The sequence below is a fragment of the Macrobrachium rosenbergii genome, chromosome 55, assembly GCF_040412425.1.
Source record: "Macrobrachium rosenbergii isolate ZJJX-2024 chromosome 55, ASM4041242v1, whole genome shotgun sequence".
NCBI classification, from domain to species: domain Eukaryota; kingdom Metazoa; phylum Arthropoda; class Malacostraca; order Decapoda; family Palaemonidae; genus Macrobrachium; species Macrobrachium rosenbergii.
Window position 1 is genome coordinate 89,786,730 of NC_089795.1, and position 19,523 is coordinate 89,806,252.

General features: G+C 37.2%; 2 protein-coding genes across 5 annotated transcripts; both read left to right on the forward strand.

Moving 5' to 3' along the window:
* Positions 1-4,261: 4,261 nt before the first annotated feature.
* Positions 4,262-11,193, forward strand: LOC136835639 (perlucin-like protein). Its single transcript, XM_067099443.1, has 4 exons — positions 4,262-4,393; positions 7,906-8,110; positions 8,936-9,106; positions 10,002-11,193. The coding sequence occupies exons 3-4, from the start codon at positions 9,013-9,015 to the stop codon at positions 10,247-10,249; spliced, it is 342 nt and encodes a 113-aa protein (XP_066955544.1). The 5' UTR covers positions 4,262-4,393; positions 7,906-8,110; positions 8,936-9,012; the 3' UTR covers positions 10,250-11,193.
* Positions 11,194-11,333: 140 nt separating this feature from the next.
* LOC136835638 (uncharacterized) lies at positions 11,334-18,798 on the forward strand. Of its 4 annotated transcripts, XM_067099439.1 has the most exons (7): positions 11,355-11,408; positions 14,152-14,359; positions 14,920-15,182; positions 15,597-15,623; positions 15,813-15,869; positions 16,381-16,551; positions 17,754-18,798. In XM_067099439.1, the coding sequence occupies exons 1-7, from the start codon at positions 11,378-11,380 to the stop codon at positions 17,999-18,001; spliced, it is 1,005 nt and encodes a 334-aa protein (XP_066955540.1). In that variant the 5' UTR covers positions 11,355-11,377; the 3' UTR covers positions 18,002-18,798. The 4 variants fall into 4 exon arrangements, with proteins under 4 accessions (XP_066955541.1, XP_066955540.1, XP_066955539.1 ...); XM_067099440.1 differs by lacking the exon at positions 15,597-15,623 and having other exon boundaries at positions 11,334-11,408; positions 14,152-14,247; positions 14,904-15,215; XM_067099438.1 differs by lacking the exon at positions 15,597-15,623 and having other exon boundaries at positions 14,920-15,215.
* The last annotated feature ends 725 nt before the right edge of the window (positions 18,799-19,523 follow it).

The window sequence follows — 19,523 nt, forward strand, 5'->3', positions numbered from 1 at the left end:
TTTTTTCATTTTTCAGTCTCTTTTTCATTTTCAGTCTCTTTTTCATTTTTTTCAGTCTTTTTTCATTTTTCAGTCTCTTTTTCATTTTTGGCTCTTTTTCATTTTTCAGTCTCTTTTTTCAATTTTCAGTCTCTTTTTTCATTTTTCAGTCTCTTAATTGGCTCCCTCACTTTTTCAACAACCACTTCTACAAGACCCCCTAGGGGAGGCAGTGCCGTCCGTTCACCTCACGCGGTGCACTGTAAGCATTATCTAAGGTTCTTTGCAGCGTTCCTTCGGCCCTAGCTGCAACCCCTTTCAATCATTTTTACTATACCTCCGTTCACATTCGCTTTACTTCCATCTAACTTTCCACCCTCTCCTAACTGTTGTGTCAACCTTATTCTCAGCCCTGAATGACCTAATAGTTCATAAAGCTTGGCCTTTGGCCTAAATTTTATATTCCAATTCAAAACTTTATAATCCATTCCAAACTTCTACAAGCATTCTCAAACTTAGGAAAACACTTTCCAGTCAAAATAAATCCAGTGTGTGTGTGTGTTTGTGTGTATGCAGAGCAATTTTTATGTATCTGAATGTCCATTAACCTACAGACCACAAAAATTTGCAAGCTACACTATTTGTTTTCAACAAATTATTCCAATACTCGTTTTCCAAGGTACATACATTCTGCCCAAAATTCATTACAGCGGAGCTGAGGGCAGATGTTTCCCCCACGCTGATAAATGCCCAGCCATTGCTTACCTTCTGAGGCTGGGAAGGAATAACATCGAGGCAGATAACGACACAGGGAGGTCTCCTGTGTACAAGGAGTTAGTTTCCCTAACTTTTACAATGTTTAGAAAAATAATATGAAATGTTTTCCTTAAGTAGATCAGATACTGAATCGAATTTCCCAGAAGTATCAGATATTGATCTATGTTCTAACAGAGAGAAATTATACCCAACAGGATCTTCCTGTGTACAATCTTCAAAAAACACAAGTAACCATCGAGTTACAGACAAAACAACACAAAAAACTGGACGACAAAACCAAACCAGTTTTTTCCCCTAACGCGATTATGGCCTTACATCTGCGGGGGGGGGGGAAACAACGAGACCTTCCTAATTAGATTTCAGAAATTAGATTTCATAACGGAGCCTAATCGCGGCGATGAGATCTTACACATGACCTTCCTTTCCTTCACTTTCTAATGCTTTCTCTTGGAAAGGAAGGGAAAGTAACGGTTACACCGTCACACAGATGATCTCCCCTTAACCTTTTCGTTTTCGTTTCACGAGGTTTTCCTTTCCTTCACTTTCTAATGCTTTCTCTTTGAAAGGAAAGGAAATTTCTTGAGGTTTTCCTATCCTTCACTTTCTAATTTACTTTCAAAGCTTTCTCTTAGAAAGGAAAGGAAATTTCTTGAGGTTTTCCTATCCTTCACTTTCTAATGCTTTCTCTTAGAAAGGAAAGGAAATTTCTTGAAGATTTCCTATCCTTCACTTTCTAATGCTTTCTCTTAGAAAGGAAAGGAAATTTCTTGAGGTTTTCCTTTCCTACACTTTCTAGTGTACTTTCTAATGTTTTCTCTTAGAAAGGGAAGGGAATTTCTCGAGGTTTTCCTTTCCTTCACTTTCCAATGCTTTCTCTTAGAACGAAAAGGAATTTTCTTGAGATTTTCCTTTCTTTCACTTTCTGATTTACTTTCTAATGCTTTCTCTCTTAGAAAGGAAAATGTTCCTGCTATTCTTGTACTTTCAGAAAGATCTGTGATATTCATTCGTCGATCGAGTTTTATTATTTTTGGACTTAAATATAATAATAATAATAATAATAATAATAATAATAATAATAATAATAATAACAATAGTTATTATTTTTTATTATATTTTATTTTATTTCCATTTTTTTGTCAGACAAAAATAACATGCCACCCACCCGGGGGAGCGAGCACCCCTGGTTAAGAACCACTGTTGCAGAAAGGTGCTTAAATAAAGGACAGGTCTTTTGTTTAATTAAAAGCTCCGTTTTAATGGTATTTTATGCTTAAAGTTTTTCGAAAAACCAAAATTTTGTTTCTCTTTCTCGAGTTTTATTTACATAAGAAAACTTGGCAGAGAGAGAGAGAGAGAGAGAGAGAGAGAGAGAGAGAGAGAGAGAGAGAGAACTCTTTTAAAATTTCTTCAGATAATTTTAACTCACAAACAGGAGAGAGAGAGAGAGAGAGAGAGAGAGAGAGAGAGAGAGAGAGAGAGAGAGAGAGAGAGAAAGAGATCATTTTAATTTACAAAGAGAGAATTTTTATTTTTAGAGTTCCTTGCACATTATATAAGACTTATATTTATTTTTCTGCTCAAATTTTAAATTCTACAAAAAAATTGTCAGCAGACTAATAATTTATAACCATGAGAGAGAGAGAGAGAGAGAGAGAGAGAGAGAGAGAGAGAGAGAGAGAGAGAGAGAGAGAGAACTTCCGGATGCTTCTGCCATAGTTGGTAAGCAACTAAATACAATATTAAAAACGTACTTAGGGTATAACGTAAATATGTAAGGCTCGAGGGCGACCATTTCTGAACCCATGACAGCAAAAAATGGACGATATTATCTTTTATGTACAACTTCGGACGAAATTCAAGAGGGGAATGCATCATAAACCTGTTCATTTTGAAGTAGGTGTTATTATTATTATTATTATTATTATTATTATTATTATTATTATTATTAAGTAGGTATCAGATTAATAAGAAGATGAAATATATATCTAAAATATAGTGTTGGAAATGAGAGGAAAAATATCTATATGTATATTGACCTCTCTCTCTCTATACATACATACATACACACACATATATATATGCTTGTATATATATATATATATATATATATATATATATATATATATATATATATATATATACACTGTATATATATTATTATATACATACATACATACATACATACATATATATATATATATATATATATATATATATATATATATATATATATATATATATATATATATATATATATATATATATATATATATATATATATACATACACACACACATAGAAGTAATCAACACAATCACGAGTGTACCAAAAGATAAATTTCAGACTCACATCGGGATCGAACCCAAGTCTTCCAACTGAAAGGCAAAGGGGTCTACCTACCAACTGTTCCCCCACCCCCGCCCACAAAGGGAGTAGCCCCGTTCCCTTTCAACTGAATGACCCGAGTTCGATCCCGATGTGAGTAAAGAAAAAAAATTTATATATATATATATAATATAATATAATATATATATATATATATATATATATATATATATATAAACAAAATGCGAAGCAACAATTGTGAACCTGTTACAAAAACGGACAGACGAAGCTTCACAGTTCCTCATTCATCCACTGCTAATGAGAACGAGGACCAATCCATCCACTTTAGTCCCTGAAACATTCAGGGCCTAAGTCGAGTGCCCTGTGGGAACACTGCCATATTAAACAGCAGTCCTTCCTATCTGATGATGGACGGGTCAGGACAAATGCTTCAGCAACAACTCTTATCTCACGTTTGTTTGTAGATGTAGCTTGTTTGTAAGCACTGTTTAAAAATACATTAATACATCATACATAATTACTCACATAAATATATTTATATCTAACTACCTATCTATCTATCTATCTATCTATATATCTATATATAAATATCTATCTATACATATCTATCTATATATATATATACATTTATGTATATATATATATAAATTATATATATGTATATATATATTTATATGTATATATACATATATATACACTATATATATATATATATATATATATATATATATATACATATATATATACACTATATATACATTTCTATTTAATGGTCTTCACGTGATTGTCACCAACGGAACTGGAGCTGGAATACAGAATTTAGCCCAAAGGCTAAGAGATGGGGCATACAAGGTCATTCAGCGCTGAAAGAGAAACCTAGGGAAAGGAAGACGGAAGAAAGAGAATATGAAAGGAGGTACAGTCAAAGAAATGAAATGGGTCGCAGCTGCGGGCTGAAGGGACGCTGCAAAGAACCTTACGTAAGTAATACCTACAGCGTGAGTTTCCCTGACGGTGCTACCCCCTACGTTGGGTTTTTACCGCTGATTACCCGGAACTCAGGTAATTCTTGGATTCTTTGCGTGGGAAACGAGCAGGTGAGAAAAGATAACATAAACGGGGGGTTTATATACAATCCATCTCAGGGCCTCAGTTTCCAAACACGCCTCCTAACTTGAGCATCGCCGAGAGAGAGAGAGAGAGAGAGAGAGAGAGAGAGAGAGAGAGAGAGAGAGAGAGAGAGGGTTATCCGAAATGAAGGTTCCTGTCCTACTGCTAACGGTTTTGGGTGAGTGTTTTTTGCGAGTGAACCCGGCCAATCTATTATGCATTTATTTTGTGGGGTCATAATATTTTTTTTGCAGATAATCAATTGATTATCAATTTAAACTCCTTAGTTTTTCTGTAAAACTACTGAGATGGCTTTTTGTTTATCTGTCCGCCCTCAGATCTTAAAAAATTCTGAGGCTAGAGGGCTGCAAATTATGTTCATCATCCACCCTCCAATCATCAAACATACCAAATTGCAGCCCTCTAGCCTCAGTAGTTAGCCATGTTCGTGCGTCTGGCATCGCTATAGGTGCTAACAACATAGGACACCACCGGGCTATGGCTGAAAGTTTCATGGGCCGTGGCTGAGAATTTCATACAGCATTATAAAATGTACAGAAAACTCGATTATGCTGAAGAAACTTCAGTGCATTTTTTACTTGTTACTTTATACATATACATTAGCTGACCAACCTGACACTGCCTGGGAAAATTCTGAATGACAACTGATAAACACTTTCTCTCTCTCTCCAACCCTCCCCTCGTTCTTTCCCTGTTTCTCTTCCCTAACACCCCCTCCACTCTCTCTCTCTCTCTTTCTCCTCCCTAACACCCCTTTTCTCTCTCTCTCTCTCTCTCTCTCTCTCTCTCTCTCTCTCTCTCTCTCTCTCTCTCTTTCCTGTTAAGATAGTTGCTTCAATTACACTGCCCAGTATTTTTGACATTATATATTTCACTCCTTCTCAACCCACATTCCTATCGGGGCTGAACTTGGATTTAAAGGGCATCGGGAATGTCACTATTCATCTCAGCAACCTCAAAAACTATGGATTATTAGACACTAATATTTGTCATTTTTGGTTATTTTTACATGTCACCCCCCTTCCCACCTTCACCCCCTTTAACGCCAGTGATGCCTTACCCCCACAGTATTCTTTTCTAGATAGTAAGTTATACATATACCAAATTTGGTTGAAATTGCTCAATGCATTTCAGACTTATCCTGGAACATACAGACACATACACACATACACCCATATATATATATATATATATATATATAAAAACTTTCCTGTATCTCCTTTAAACTGTTTTATATATATATATATATAAATATCATACTATAAGTACTATATAAACTATATCCTGTATCTCCTTATAAACTGTTTTATGTATATATATATATATATATATATATACATATATATATATATATATATATATATATATATATATATATATATATATATATATATATATATTCTTTGCTTCACTTGACCAAACCTAATACTGTCAAGTATTTAGTAGCAAACAGCATCAACACTTAATCCACCTTATCCACTGAAAGTGCTTTAAAATCGACGAATGGTAACCATCATCAATCTGAAGTTGCAGGAAAAAAAAATCTTACAACTCATTCAAATCTTCGAATGTCTCGTCTACTTAGCTTTCTCACTCCCTTTCTCTCTCTCTCTCTCTCAGTTGTTACTCAGTATTTCCTACGTCTCTCATTCTTAAGTTGTGGAATTGATGGCTTCATAAGCCAATAATCACCGTTTAATTAATGACAGAGTTATAACAAACAACAGTAAGGCCTAACACCCACCACTTCTCTCTTCTCTCTCTCTCTCTTACTTTCTAACGCTCTCTCTCTCTCTCCCAACATACCCATTCACTATCATGGAATTCAACATCGTTAGGCCGTGGTTCCAGCATCACATGGTGACACCTGGCAACTACAACAACCCATCAATTCGTACCTTGCTGATGTAATCACATGCAGTAAGGGACCGTTCAAAAATTACGTAACGCCTTGGGGGAAGGGGGTATGGTGAAGTGTTATGAGTGTGACAATGGGGGAGGGGGTGCAGCCATAAGTTACATAACATTTTCAGATTTTTTTTCTGTTTCTTTTGAAAGGCTGTAAATGTAGGACAAAAGAGAGAGAGAGAGTAAAGATTCTGTAATAGACTTTTATTATATTTTAGTAATATTGAGAATATGGTATTTGATTTTTTTTGCATAATTGTGTGTTTAAAAATTTAACAAATTCAACCCTTGTTTGCGTTTCAACATTTTCTACTAAATGTATGACATGACACAGAATAATATCACAAACTCATCCCTTTTCTGAGCTCCGACATTCTCTACTTTAAGCATAAATATGACTTAGAAAAATATAACAAATTAAATTGATCCTCTTCTAAACATGGCATAAGAGAACATTGTCATTCAAAATTTATCTGTCATTCTTTCATATCATAAAATAAAACTATTAACAAAAGCCTAAAGATAATTTCCAGGTATAAAGGCTACACTTTAATATATTATTGCATTAAAAAAACGGGGTTACTAGCTGATGATTACATAATTTTCTGGGGGGGGGGTAGGGTAGAAATTACCAAAAAAAAAAGTTACGTAATTTTTGAACAGCCCCTAAAATTATTGTTTATGGTTATATATTAGAATGATATATATTCATTTTTTTATCTTTTATCGACGTGTACTTATTCAAAACAATAAATAACTGGTAATCGATTTTGTTTATATATTATTACGTCATCACCAAGAGTACGCATTGTCCGTGGTTATAGATTCCGTACGGACATGCATAGCGAAAATTTGTTTTCTACCGATCTACGCATGCGTGGATGGAGAAGAATTTCTTACTTCTCGTCCACTTCTTCTTCTTCTTCTTCTCTCCTTTTCACTCAGATCAGAATCTAACAGTTATGATTTCACAGCAATAACGGAAAAACAACTGAGCAACTGATCAAAGACATGTCAGCAAGTGGAACTATTCTCGACGTCCTTTCCACTAAACAACTCAAACTGGCAACGTTTTTATGAAGAAAGGATCGCGAATAATTTACACTTTTAAAGCGTTTTGCTATGCCAAATCTATGATAAAATATTGTATATTAAATTTAAGACTTTGTAACAATACATTTATAGAATACAATAAATATTTTAAAAATAATAACAGGTTTACGCTGGTAGTGATATATGGCAACGATTCCTTTCACACAGCAGTGGGAGGGAAGCTGGAACTTCGTCGGGTTCCTGTAGTTTTATGCCCTGTAGGTTTTCAACGTTGATTATATCGAGGTAATAGACAATTATATTAATAATTATCATAAATTACGATCAAAATTCACGTAAATTTTCATAAAAAAAACTGTTATAGGGGATTTATTGCTGTAGGTTAATCATACTTCTGGCAGCGCCACAAGAAAAGGTGGAGCGCCAGGTGAAAAATGAGAATAAACCCAGAAAACTGAAGGAAAAGGTGACGTAAAAACGAAAATTTCATTCGTTTTATCTGTGTTTTTATGTCCCTCGCCAGGCAGGTGTTTGATTTTGAGTTATAAACCTTCCTGGGGCGATAGAGCCATGTGCAAAATTTTGTCTGGATCTGTCAAGCAGTGGTTTAGGGTTTCTAAAGCATCCAAACAAATAAACAAACATTCACTTTTATATAATAATATATATATTTCACATATAACCAAAGTATATCACTTTTCTTTACAGTTTCAGTCACTACTTCGCCTCTGGCTTCTCCTACTACTACGAGGGCTCCGCCTCCTAGCATCAAGAGGCGCCCACCTCCTACCATCACGATTCCTCCTCCTCCCCCCACCTTCAACGTGGGCTCCACCTCCTACAATCACGGTTCCTCCACCTCGTCCTACTACCACGTGGGCTCCACCTCCTCCTACTACTGTTACTGAGTCTGGTAAGTTATACTGTGTCAATAACTGTTCTTAGAAAACACACACACACACACACACACACACACACACACACACACACACACATATATATATATATATATATATATATTATAGATATATATATAGATAGATAGATAGATAAAGATAAAGCAATGCTGCTAAGTAAAAACGACAGTAAGTTTCGACTTACTGCTAAGAAAGGCCAGTAGCACTACTCCGTCGATTCTCTTTCCTCTGTGGCATTGCCTTTATTTATATATTCATCACGTTCCATATTTTCGTGATTCAGTTACACACACACACACACACATATATATAATCACAGAGGACCTCAACAATACAGAAAGTTTTCAGAGACACGTCTGCCTCCATCTTATTTGGCTCATTGAAGATGGGGGCAGAAGAGCCTCTGAAAGCTTGGATATAAACAATCTCCCTTCTGAATAATCGGTATAACTTCCAACAAAGTTTACAGCTTGGCTAATAATAATAATAATAATAACAATCAATAATAATAATAATAATAATAATAATAATAATAATATAATAATAATATGGAATGAGTCCCTCTTTTAGTGCTGTTATTAAAAACAATTGCTGTTTCAACGGCATTTAGCCTGTAGAGAGCATACTCTATTCTTCTTATCATTGTATTCTTCTCGTCTGCATTTCCAAAGGACATGGAAACATCTGTCCATGTCCTTTGGAAATTCATTATAGCACACCTACCTGCAGGGGAGAGGAACAGAGAAGGCCCTCTAAAGGCTAAATGTCGTTGAAACAATGACTGTTTTTAATAATAATAATAATAATACTGTTTATGACAGCATGTCAACACCCGTTCGAAAAGATTGGAGGGCAATGCCTGCTGGTGGAGAATTTCAGTATAGGAACTTACCACGGCATGGCACAATTCTGCGAGTTGTTCGGAGGACGAATCGTCAAAATACCTGACGCCGACACTCTTTACCACATCGCTGACTACCTCTACAGCAGCCGTGAGTATTTCTTAAGTTTCTTCTTCTTTTCAGTGAAGTCCAAAATTTGTTGCCGTGTGTCACTTACAGAACATATTTACATTTACTAAAAAATTGCTGTTAAATTTCTCCTTCATTCGTATGACTTCCATAAACTTCGTTAAATTGGATAGTAGCTTCTACTGTTAAAATTATCCCTCAGTCATATGAATTTCATAAACAACCTTGTTAAATTGGACAGCAATTTCAGAATGGCTAGAACATTAAAAAATACTCAAAGTAGCATGTGTCCTGAAAAGGAGAAACAAATCCGCAGTTATGTGTGGGTTGATATATTTTTAAAAATAATTTCGACAGACAGGAGAGCTTCCGAGAATCCGTTCGATTCCCCTTTTCAATCTGGAAAGGGGAATCGAACAGATTCCCGAAAGCTCTTTGAAGAGATTTCTTTTTAAATATATGTACCCATACATAACTAGATTTGTTTCTCCGTAGCGCCATTCTCGTCTCTACCAAATTCTAGTTCTATGATGTTGCTATTGTTGCTGTTGTGGTAGAAATGATTGCTCACGTAGCACAAGAATAAGCTAAAATTCTTTCCAGTCTTTTCCAGAAAAAGGTGAATATATATTTCGATGCATGAATGACCTTGTGACCAAGTTTTATTGCAAGAACACTCTAAGAAAATGCAGCCTGTGAATAAGGCCTAAAGAGTAATAATTATAATTTCTTTTCTCTATTTTCAATACAGAACTGTTTACTGTATAATTTCTTTTCTCTATTTTCAATACAGAACTGTTTACTGTCAACTTCTGGGTTGGTGCTACTGACGAGGTAGCAGATGGCTCTTGGAAATGGTAGGGCATGCAGCCTAAACAGTACTAATTAGAATTTCTTTTCTCCATTTTCACTACAGAACTGACTACCGTCAGCTTCTGGATTGGTGCTACGGACGAGGCAGCAGAGGGCTCTTGGAAATGGGGGGACGGATCGAGTGTTCTGATGAGGACGCCGTTCTGGGCGAACCACGGCTGCTCCAACGAGCAGGCTCCTGACGGAGGCGAGATGGAGAACTGCGCAGTCTTAGACAAAGACCTTCATTTCTACTTCAACGACGTTCCCTGTGACAGTGAATTCGGGGTCATCTGCCAGGCCGCGTGGTAGGCTTTTCACTCCTTCTTCTTCTTCTTCTTCCTCAGCCAAGGATTCCATGTGATGAACTGTTCTTGAGGGATTTTTGTGTTGATGAATTGTTCTTGAGAAATTGTTGAGCTTATGAACTATTCTTGAGGAATTTTTGAAATGATTTACTATTCTTGAGTCATTTCCGAGCTGATGAATGATTCTTGAAGAAGTTTTTGGTGTTAATGAATTAAGTCTTGAGGAATTTTTTGGTGTTAATGAACTAGTCTTGAGGAATTTTTTGGCGTTAATGAATCAGTCTTGAGGAATTTTTTGGTATTAATGAATTAGTCTTGAAGAATTTTTTGGTGTTAATGAATTAGTTGTGAGGAATTTTTGAAGTGATTTACTATTCTTGAGGAATTTTTGACAAGAAGAAGAAGAAGAAGAAGAAGAAGAAGAGAGAGAGAGAGAGAGAGAGAGAGAGAGAGAGAGAGAGAGAGAGATTTGTATACACAGCAGGTGTTCATCAGGATTTTTTCAAGATATGTTCTGATAAGAGGACAAAGCTTCCACCTCAGAAACGCCGACCAATCTTGCCCATGCTTTAGATAAAGGTGCTTCAAGCCCCTGTGGGAGAGTATTGCAATCACTACACCTCAAGCGGTGCACTGTAGGCATTACTTTAGGTCCTTTGCAACGTCCCTTCGGCCCCCTAGCTGCAACCCCTTCCAGGTCCTTTTACTGTACTACCGTTCATATTCCCTTTCTTCCATCTTACTATCCACTGTTTCGCAGTGCGACTGAGAGGTTTTCCTCCTGTTAGAGACACCTTCCAAACCTTTTTGCGCTGACTGACCTCACAGGTCCCAGCCCTTGGCCTTAAATTTTATATTCCAATTCCAATTTCAAGATGCTTGATGTCATGACAGTGCAACGTCAGTATACTAATTTCAATCAATTAATAAAACTGTCAAGAAATATCATCGAAGCTGTTTAATTACCTTGGCCGAAATAATTCCAGTGTCTTTGTTGGCAGATAATATGTATATCCAATTTTTAAGAGATAAGGAATCTCAAGTTGACAATAAAAAACTCTGGTTGCCTGATAAGCCCCAAAGCACATAATATAAGGCTAAGGTTGCTCATTTTATTCATTAAATTCTCACCATGGACAGGCTGCTTTTCTTCATCCTACTCGGTAAGATGTAATCACATTTCGGAATTCATTCTTGAACATAATTTTCGCAATTTTTGATTATATAGATTTTTTTTTTATAGAATACGGAGTTAATAGGATAAAAGGATATTCTGGTAGATAATACATATTATTATTATTATTATTATTATTATTCAGAAGATGAAACCTAATCATATAGAACAAGTCCACCACAGGAGGCCACTGACCTGAAATTCAAGCTTCCAAAGAATATGGCGTTCACGTGAAAGAGGAACCAGAGGGTACCACGAAATGCAGAGAGAAAATATCAATTATCAGAAAAGAAAAAAATCAAAATAACACATCAAAAAAATAAATAGATAAAAAATGTTGTCAAATTACAAAATACAAGGAACGCTTGAGGGTAGTATTGCATTGTATCGTCGCTTGAGCTTCTGAGGTTCTATTTGCACGACATCTTCAGTAGGGAGGACGTTCCACAGTCCAAAGGTGTGAGGAATAAAAGACCTCTGGAGCTGCTGAGAAGTTCGACAGCGAGGCACATTTACTGCACGGTGGTGCATATTCGTTCGTTGCTATGCCTGTGATTGGACACTGCCAAAGAGAGGTGACTGTTCAAGTGGCTTGACGACTATGCAAAATGGAGGGATTTAAGTCATGGCTTGATAACCACACAATCAAATAGATTTCTAAGTGTATTACGTCCAGTGTGATCTTCTCATCACATATATTCTTCGACAAAGGAACCCTAAATAAATCATTACAGCTCCGAGGTCCAAATTCGTTGCTAAAAATAAGGTCGAAACACACGCTTCCTCTAAACTTATTTCTATATTTCACCCCCACTGCATTTCTAAATCAATAAATGAATGCCTAATATTTGCCAAAACTGGCAGAATATTCCTATCATGAAAATAGTCCTGTTAGTTCGTCTTACTCATTTCATGATATATATATATATATATATATATATATATATATATATATATATAAAATATATATATATAAAATATATATATATAACTATATATATATAAATATATATATATATATATATATATATATATATATATATATATATATATATTGTGGATACTTAAGAAATATCAAATCACTGCATGCAAGCAATTTGACTTTGATTTAAAAAAGCGAATAAATTGCAAAATCCAACATCCAAACTGCTTTCACATAAATTTCATAGAGTTACATGGTAAATTAAATCGATTATTCTTAATTGAATATTCCTCGTGATTAAGATGAAACGCATTTTGGTAAATTTTTCTCTTTTCAAGATTTATCGAGAGATTTCTTGAGGCTTTTGAGGCGGCTTCTGTCCAGTTGAAATATACTATATATTTTGGTTTCAATGTGAGGTTATTCTAATTTATATATATATACGTATATATATATATATATATATATATATATATATATATATATATATATATATATATATATATATATATATATATATATATATATATATATATATATATATATATATATATATATATATATATATTGTTATGGATTACCAAGGGGTGACTGCATTTTTACATTACCTCAAGAAACTTAGCCTTACAAAACCCGCCCGCAGGACCACAAACCGAATAACTGAAAACACAATCAATAAGTGGAAGGTCGCCAAGTGAGAATATGCTTCTTAACATTTTAAATTTCACTGTGGGAACGTTGGACAAATCTCACTAAAATACACAAGTGGCAAAAGGACACAGCAGTAATTCACTGAACTGATGAATAACGCATCAGTTTCCCAATGGGGTACATGTAAATGGCCACTTGCAAGTGGTCCTTAAGCCAATCTGCAGTGCAATGATATCGGCCTCGGTATAGGCGGATTCTTCAGGCAATCGGGAACAAAGAGGAAAGCTGCATAGTTAACTTGCACTGGTGACACTCCTGGAGGAGAAATAATTCCAGATAAGACTACTAACGAATTGATATCTCTCCAGAAACGAGTTAATGCACAAACTGGGAGGGAATCGCATTGCTCTACTCACTTACAGAAAAATTACACACTGGATAGAGAGAGAGAGAGAGAGAGAGAGAGAGAGAGAGAGAACACAAACCTCCACCAAGACTAACCGATCTATCCCCAAAAATGTTTTACCCCTCAGAAACAGACAAGAAAACAGGCAAATAAATTCATATATAAATATAATGTATGTTCATCTTTGATCTTTGACCCCGACATATGACCTTGACTTTGGCCTAAGACCTATGACCTCCACCTGCACAACATAGGCATCATTAGAGAATTAAGTATGACAAATATAAGTGCCTGGCTTGCAGAGTTCATGAAGTATGACCACAAGCCACATATAGCTCTAAATTTATTATCAAAGTGAAACTCCTAATTGACCTTTGACCTCAAAGTAGACCTTGAAGTTCACCTCAATCCTATGATTGGCTAAATTATTAGGTTGTGGAAGCCTAATATGAATTTCTATCTGTACTGTTTATAACTTTAGCCAAGGTTAAAAATCTAGACACAGATTAAAATACCTTTTTTGACCCTTGACTGCTAAATATGACCTTGACCTCAACAGTACCATTCCTACATCTCCCAAAACGTCATCAGTAGTTGTCAGCCAACGTGGCAAAATTTCCATAGAACTCCTTTCATATTTTTTTCTGAATAATCTTTTTAAAAACATAATTTTAAAAAATTAAAACCTGTGAATAAGACATGTAACAATAGTCCATGATATACACCATATATCGCTTTTCTTTACTGTTTCAGTTAATTCGTCTCTGGCTTCTCGTATTAATACATGGGATCCTACTTCTCCTACTGCTCCTACATGGCCTACTCCTCCTCCTACTACATGGTACCCTACTCCTCCTCCTACTGAAAGGCCGTCCACTCCTCCTTCTACTAGATGGTATCCTACTCCTACTCCTCCTACATGGGGTCCTACACAGTCTCCTACTCCTCCTACGACTGAAGGGCCGATTCAACCTCCTCCTCTTTGATGGTATCCTACATATATACTCACAGTACATGGGGTCCTACTAATCCTACAACTGAAAGGCCTGGCACATAAAAATCTCTTCCTCCTACTAGATGGTATCCTCATTCTCTACTCCAACAAAAGGGTCCTACCCTCCTAATTAGACTGAAAGGCCAATGTCTTTACTCCTCCAACTAGATGGTATCCTGGACTATACTCCTACATGGGGTCCTACTCCTCCTAATGACTGAAAGGCGGTCTACCCTCCTACTAGATGGGCATCCTACTCCTACTCCTACATGGGGTTCTAGCCTCCTAGACTGAAAGGCTCGTCTACCCCTCCTACTAGATGGTATCCTGACTCCTAATGGGGTCCCACCCTCCTCGACCGAAAGGCCATCTACTCCTCCTCCCACTAGATGGTATCCGATACTCACACTCCTGACATGGGGTCCTACTCCTCCTTTGACTGAAAGGCCATCTACTCCTCCTCCTACTAGATGGTATCCCACTCCTCACCCTAGGCATGGGGTCCTGACCCCTCCTACGACTGAAAGGCCGTCTACTCCTCCTCCTACTAGATGGCATCCTACTCCTACTCCTACATGGGGTCCTACTCCTCCTACGACTGAAAGGCAGTCTACTCCTCCTCCTACTAGATGGTATCCCACTCCTACTCCTACATGGGGTCCTACTCCTCCTACGACTGAAAGGCCGTCTACTCCTCCTCCTACTAGATGGTATCCTACTCCTACTCCTACATGGGGTTCTACCCCTCCTACGACTGAAAGGCCGTCTACTCCTCCTCCTACTAGATGGTATCCTACTCCTACTCCTACATGGGGTTCTACCCTCCTACATGACTGAAAGGCCACTGGCACAGATTTCTTCCTCCTACTAGATGGTATCTTATACTTTGACATGGGGTTCAATACCCTCCTACGACTGAAAGGCCGGAAAACAATTGTTGGTCCTCCTACTAGATGGTATCCTACTCCCACTCCTAAATGGGGTAAAGTCTACCCTCCTACGACTGAAAGGCATTTACTTCTCCTCCTACTAGATGGTATCCTAAACCAGTGAACATGGGGTTCTCCCCTCCTAAGACTGAAACAATCTGATTCTCCTACTAGATGGTATCCTAAAAAACTAAACTTTTTTTAAACATGGGGTCCTTTACCTAAAATGACTGAAAGGCCGTCTAAAATCCTCCTCCTACTAGATGGTTCTCCCAATCCTACTCCTACATGGGGTTCTACCCCTCCTACGAAACTGAAAGGCCGTCTACACCTCCTCCTACTAGATGGTATCCTACTTCTTGTAGCATGGGGGTTCTACCCTCCTATTTTGAAAGGCCGTCTACTCCTCCTCCTACTAGATGGTATCCTACTTTTAGTGCATTTTAATCCTACTGCTCCTCCTACTAAATGGTTTACCCTTTATTCTCCTGCTCCTACGACTGAAAGGCCGTCTACTCCTCTTCCTATTTCAACTTCTACTGAGTCAGGTAAGTTATATGCATTGATTCAACAACTGTTCTTTGAAAAAAAATATATGTATATATATACATATATATACACAGTACATACATATAATATAATATACATATATATGGAAACAAACTGGCACATAAAATCTTAATTTGTGCCGACGTTTCAAGACAACTAGTCTCATTTTCAAGGCTGCAATAAAAGTATAAATATTGTGAATTAGAAATACATGTAGATTATACAACAATATCTTTAAAAACATTCGTACATAAGGATAAATTAGAAATCGCTGGAGGTATACCAACCTATGCAGAAGGGAGAGGGTGGGCGACTGGTCACTGGAATGTTGGCACGTGGAAGGCAAAGAAGCCGATTACAACAGATAGGGAGGACACAGCTAAATTAACACTTGACCTTTTCAATAAGACCTGTTTAAGAGAGGGTCTACTTCCTTCAAATAATAATAATAATAATAATAATAATAATAATAATAATAATAATAATAATAATTAATACTGTTTATGACAGCATGTCAACACCCGTTCGAAAAGATTGGAGGGCAATGTCTGATGGTGGAGAACTTCAGCATAGGAACTTACCACGGCATGGCAGAATTCTGCGACTTACTCGGAGGGCATATCGTCAAAATACCTGACGCCGACTCTCTCTACCACATCACTGACTACCTCTACAGCAATCGTGAGTCTTTATTTCTTAGTTTCTTTTTCTTTTCAATGAAGTCCGTAATTTGCTGACTTGTGTCACTTACAGAACATACTTACTAAAACTGCTGTTAAATTTCTCCTTCATTCGTATAACTTCCATAAACTTTGTTAAACTGGATAGTAACTTCAGAATGGCGTCATTATTAAAAATACTCAAAGTAGCATGAGTCTTGAAGTGGAAAAACAAATCCACAGTTATGTCTGGGTTACAAAGTTTTAAAGTCGTCCTGGGGCTCGCAAGGCCCATAGGGCCGGCGCGGCGCTGAACTCCGGCCGACAGCCAGTGGAGGAGAAGTCCTGATGCCTAAAGGCTAGTTTACACTAGGCTTCACAGTGTGATTCGTAAGTCACCTCTGCCAGCATATGCCCGCCCACCTTGGTGATGTATCGTGCTGCATAGCGCGTTTTGCCTCTACACTATGTGTGTGGTGTGACCGGCAGTTCGACAGCAGTATCTTCCTGACAGCCACGATGAGCAGTTTAACGCCCCAGCCCGAGGACTGATATCTATTTTCTTAATTACCTTCTCGCGTTTTCAGACCGCTAGGTTGGCGGGCCACCGGGTTTATGCAATGGCGCCATCCCCAAGCCACCAGTGAGCAGCGGGATTTGAACCCAGGTCCTCTCGACTGGTAGGTGAGAACCCTACCACTGCACCACCAGACAGTAAAGGTTTTGGGAATCAGTTCGATTCACCTTTTCAATCTGAAAAGGGGGAATCAAACAGATTCCCAAAAGCTCTCTGCACAGATTTGTTTTTAAATATATGTATCCATACGTAACTGTGGATTTGTTTCTCCAACAGCGTTGTACTTGTCTCTACAAAATTCTAGTTCTATGATGTTGCTATTGTGGTAGAAATGACTGCTCATGTAGCCCAAGAATAAACTAAAATCCTTTCCAGTCTTTTCCAGACAAAGGTGAATATATATTTCGATACAAGAATGGCCTTGTGACCAAGTTTCATTACCAGAACACTGTAAGAAAATGCAGCCTGTGTGAATAAGGCCTAAGAGTAATAATTACAATTTCTTTCCTCCATTTTCATTACAGAACTGACTACTGTCAGCTTCTGGATTGGTGCTACTGACGAGCCAGCAGATGGCTCCTGGAAATGGGAGGGCATGCAGCCTCAACAATACTAATTACAATTTCTTTTCTCCATATTCACTACAGAACTGACAACCCTCAGCTTCTGGATTGGTGCTACTGACGAGGCAGCAGAGGGTTCTTGGAAATGGGAGGACGGGTCTAGTGTTCTGATGAGAACGCCATTCTGGGCGAACCACGGCTGCTCCAACGAGCAGGCTCCTGAAGGAGGCGAGAAGGAAAACTGCGCAGTCTTGGACGAAAAACTTCATTTCTACTTCAACGATGTTCCCTGTGACAGTGAATTCGGGGTCATCTGCGAGGCCGCGTGGTAGACTTCACTCCTTCCTCTTCAGCCAAGGATTTCATGTGATGAACTGTTCTTGAGGAATTTTTGAAATGACTTACTATTCTTGAGGAATTTTTGAAATGTATGTCTATTCTTGAGAAATTTTTGAAGTGATTAACTATTCTTGCGGAATTTTGAGCTGATGAATTATTCTTGAAGAATTTTTTGTGTTAATGTATAAGTCTTGAAGAATTTTTAGAGTGATTTACTATTCTTGAGGAATTCTGGAGCTGATCAATTATTCTTCAGGATTTTTTTGTGTTAATTAATTAGTCTTGAGGAATTTTTGGACTATTGAGGAATTTTTGGACTATTGAGGAATTTTTGAAATGATTTACTATTCTTGAAGAATTTTTGAGCTGATTAATTATTCTTGAGGAATTTTTGAGCTGATAAATTATTCTTGAGGAATTTTTGAGCTGATAAATTATTCATGAGGAATTTTAAATTTGATGAGGTATTTTTGATGACCTATTTTCGAGGAACTTTCGATTTCATGGATTATTCTTGAGGAATTTTTTGAAATGATGAACTGTTCTTGAGGAATTTACGAGTTATGGAAACGATTATCATCTGAAAGTTTTAGCTGACAAAAAAAACTCCAGCTTCATTTGAGATGTTTCTCGAATTCTAATCAAGCTAAAAAAATCTCCAAGCCATAGGTAAATAATTCTCGAAAAGCTAAATTCCAGTATTTTATATTTTCCACAAAAATGCTTAACTACATCAGGGACTGTACAACACAAGTAATTTTTTGTAAGTGAAATAAATTTTGTGTGTTAATGTCTCGTGTTTCTATTTATTTATAGTTTCCTTTGTATTGCATATTAAAAAAGCTTTTTACACTGCATAAGAAGTCTTGGTCTTGTGAAAGGATAAGAAAATGGTCGCTGTCCCATTCATACCTTAAGAAGAAGAAGAAGAAGAAGAAGAGAGAGAGAGAGAGAGAGAGAGAGAGAGAGAGAGAGAGAGAGAGAGAGAAGAGAAGAAGAAAAGAGAGAGAGAGAGAGAGAGAGAGAGAGAGAGAGAGAGAAGAAGAAGAAGAAGAAGAAGAAGAAGAAGAAGAAGAAGAAGAAGAAGAAGAAAAGAAGAAGAAGGCGAGAGAGAGAGAGAGAGAGAGATAACGGAAGAAGAAGAAAGAAGAGAGAGAGAGAGAGAGAGAGAGAGAGAGAGAGAGAGAGAGAGAGAGAGAGATAACGGAAGAAAAAGAAGAAGACGAAGAAGAAAAAGGAGAGAGAGAGAGAGAGAGAGAGAGAGAGAGAGAGAGAGAAAAGAGAAAAGAGAGAGAAGAAGAAGAAGAAGAGAGAGAGAGAGAGAGAGAGAGAGAGAGAGAGAGAGAGAGAGAGAGAGAGAGAGCTTTGTGTAGTACACAGCAGGTGTTCATCAGGATTTTTTCCAAGATATGTTCTGATAAGAGGACAAAGCTTCCACCTCAGAGACGTCCACCAATCTTGCACATGCTTTAGATTACGGCACTTGAATTCCCCGGGGGCGGGGGCCGGGGAAGG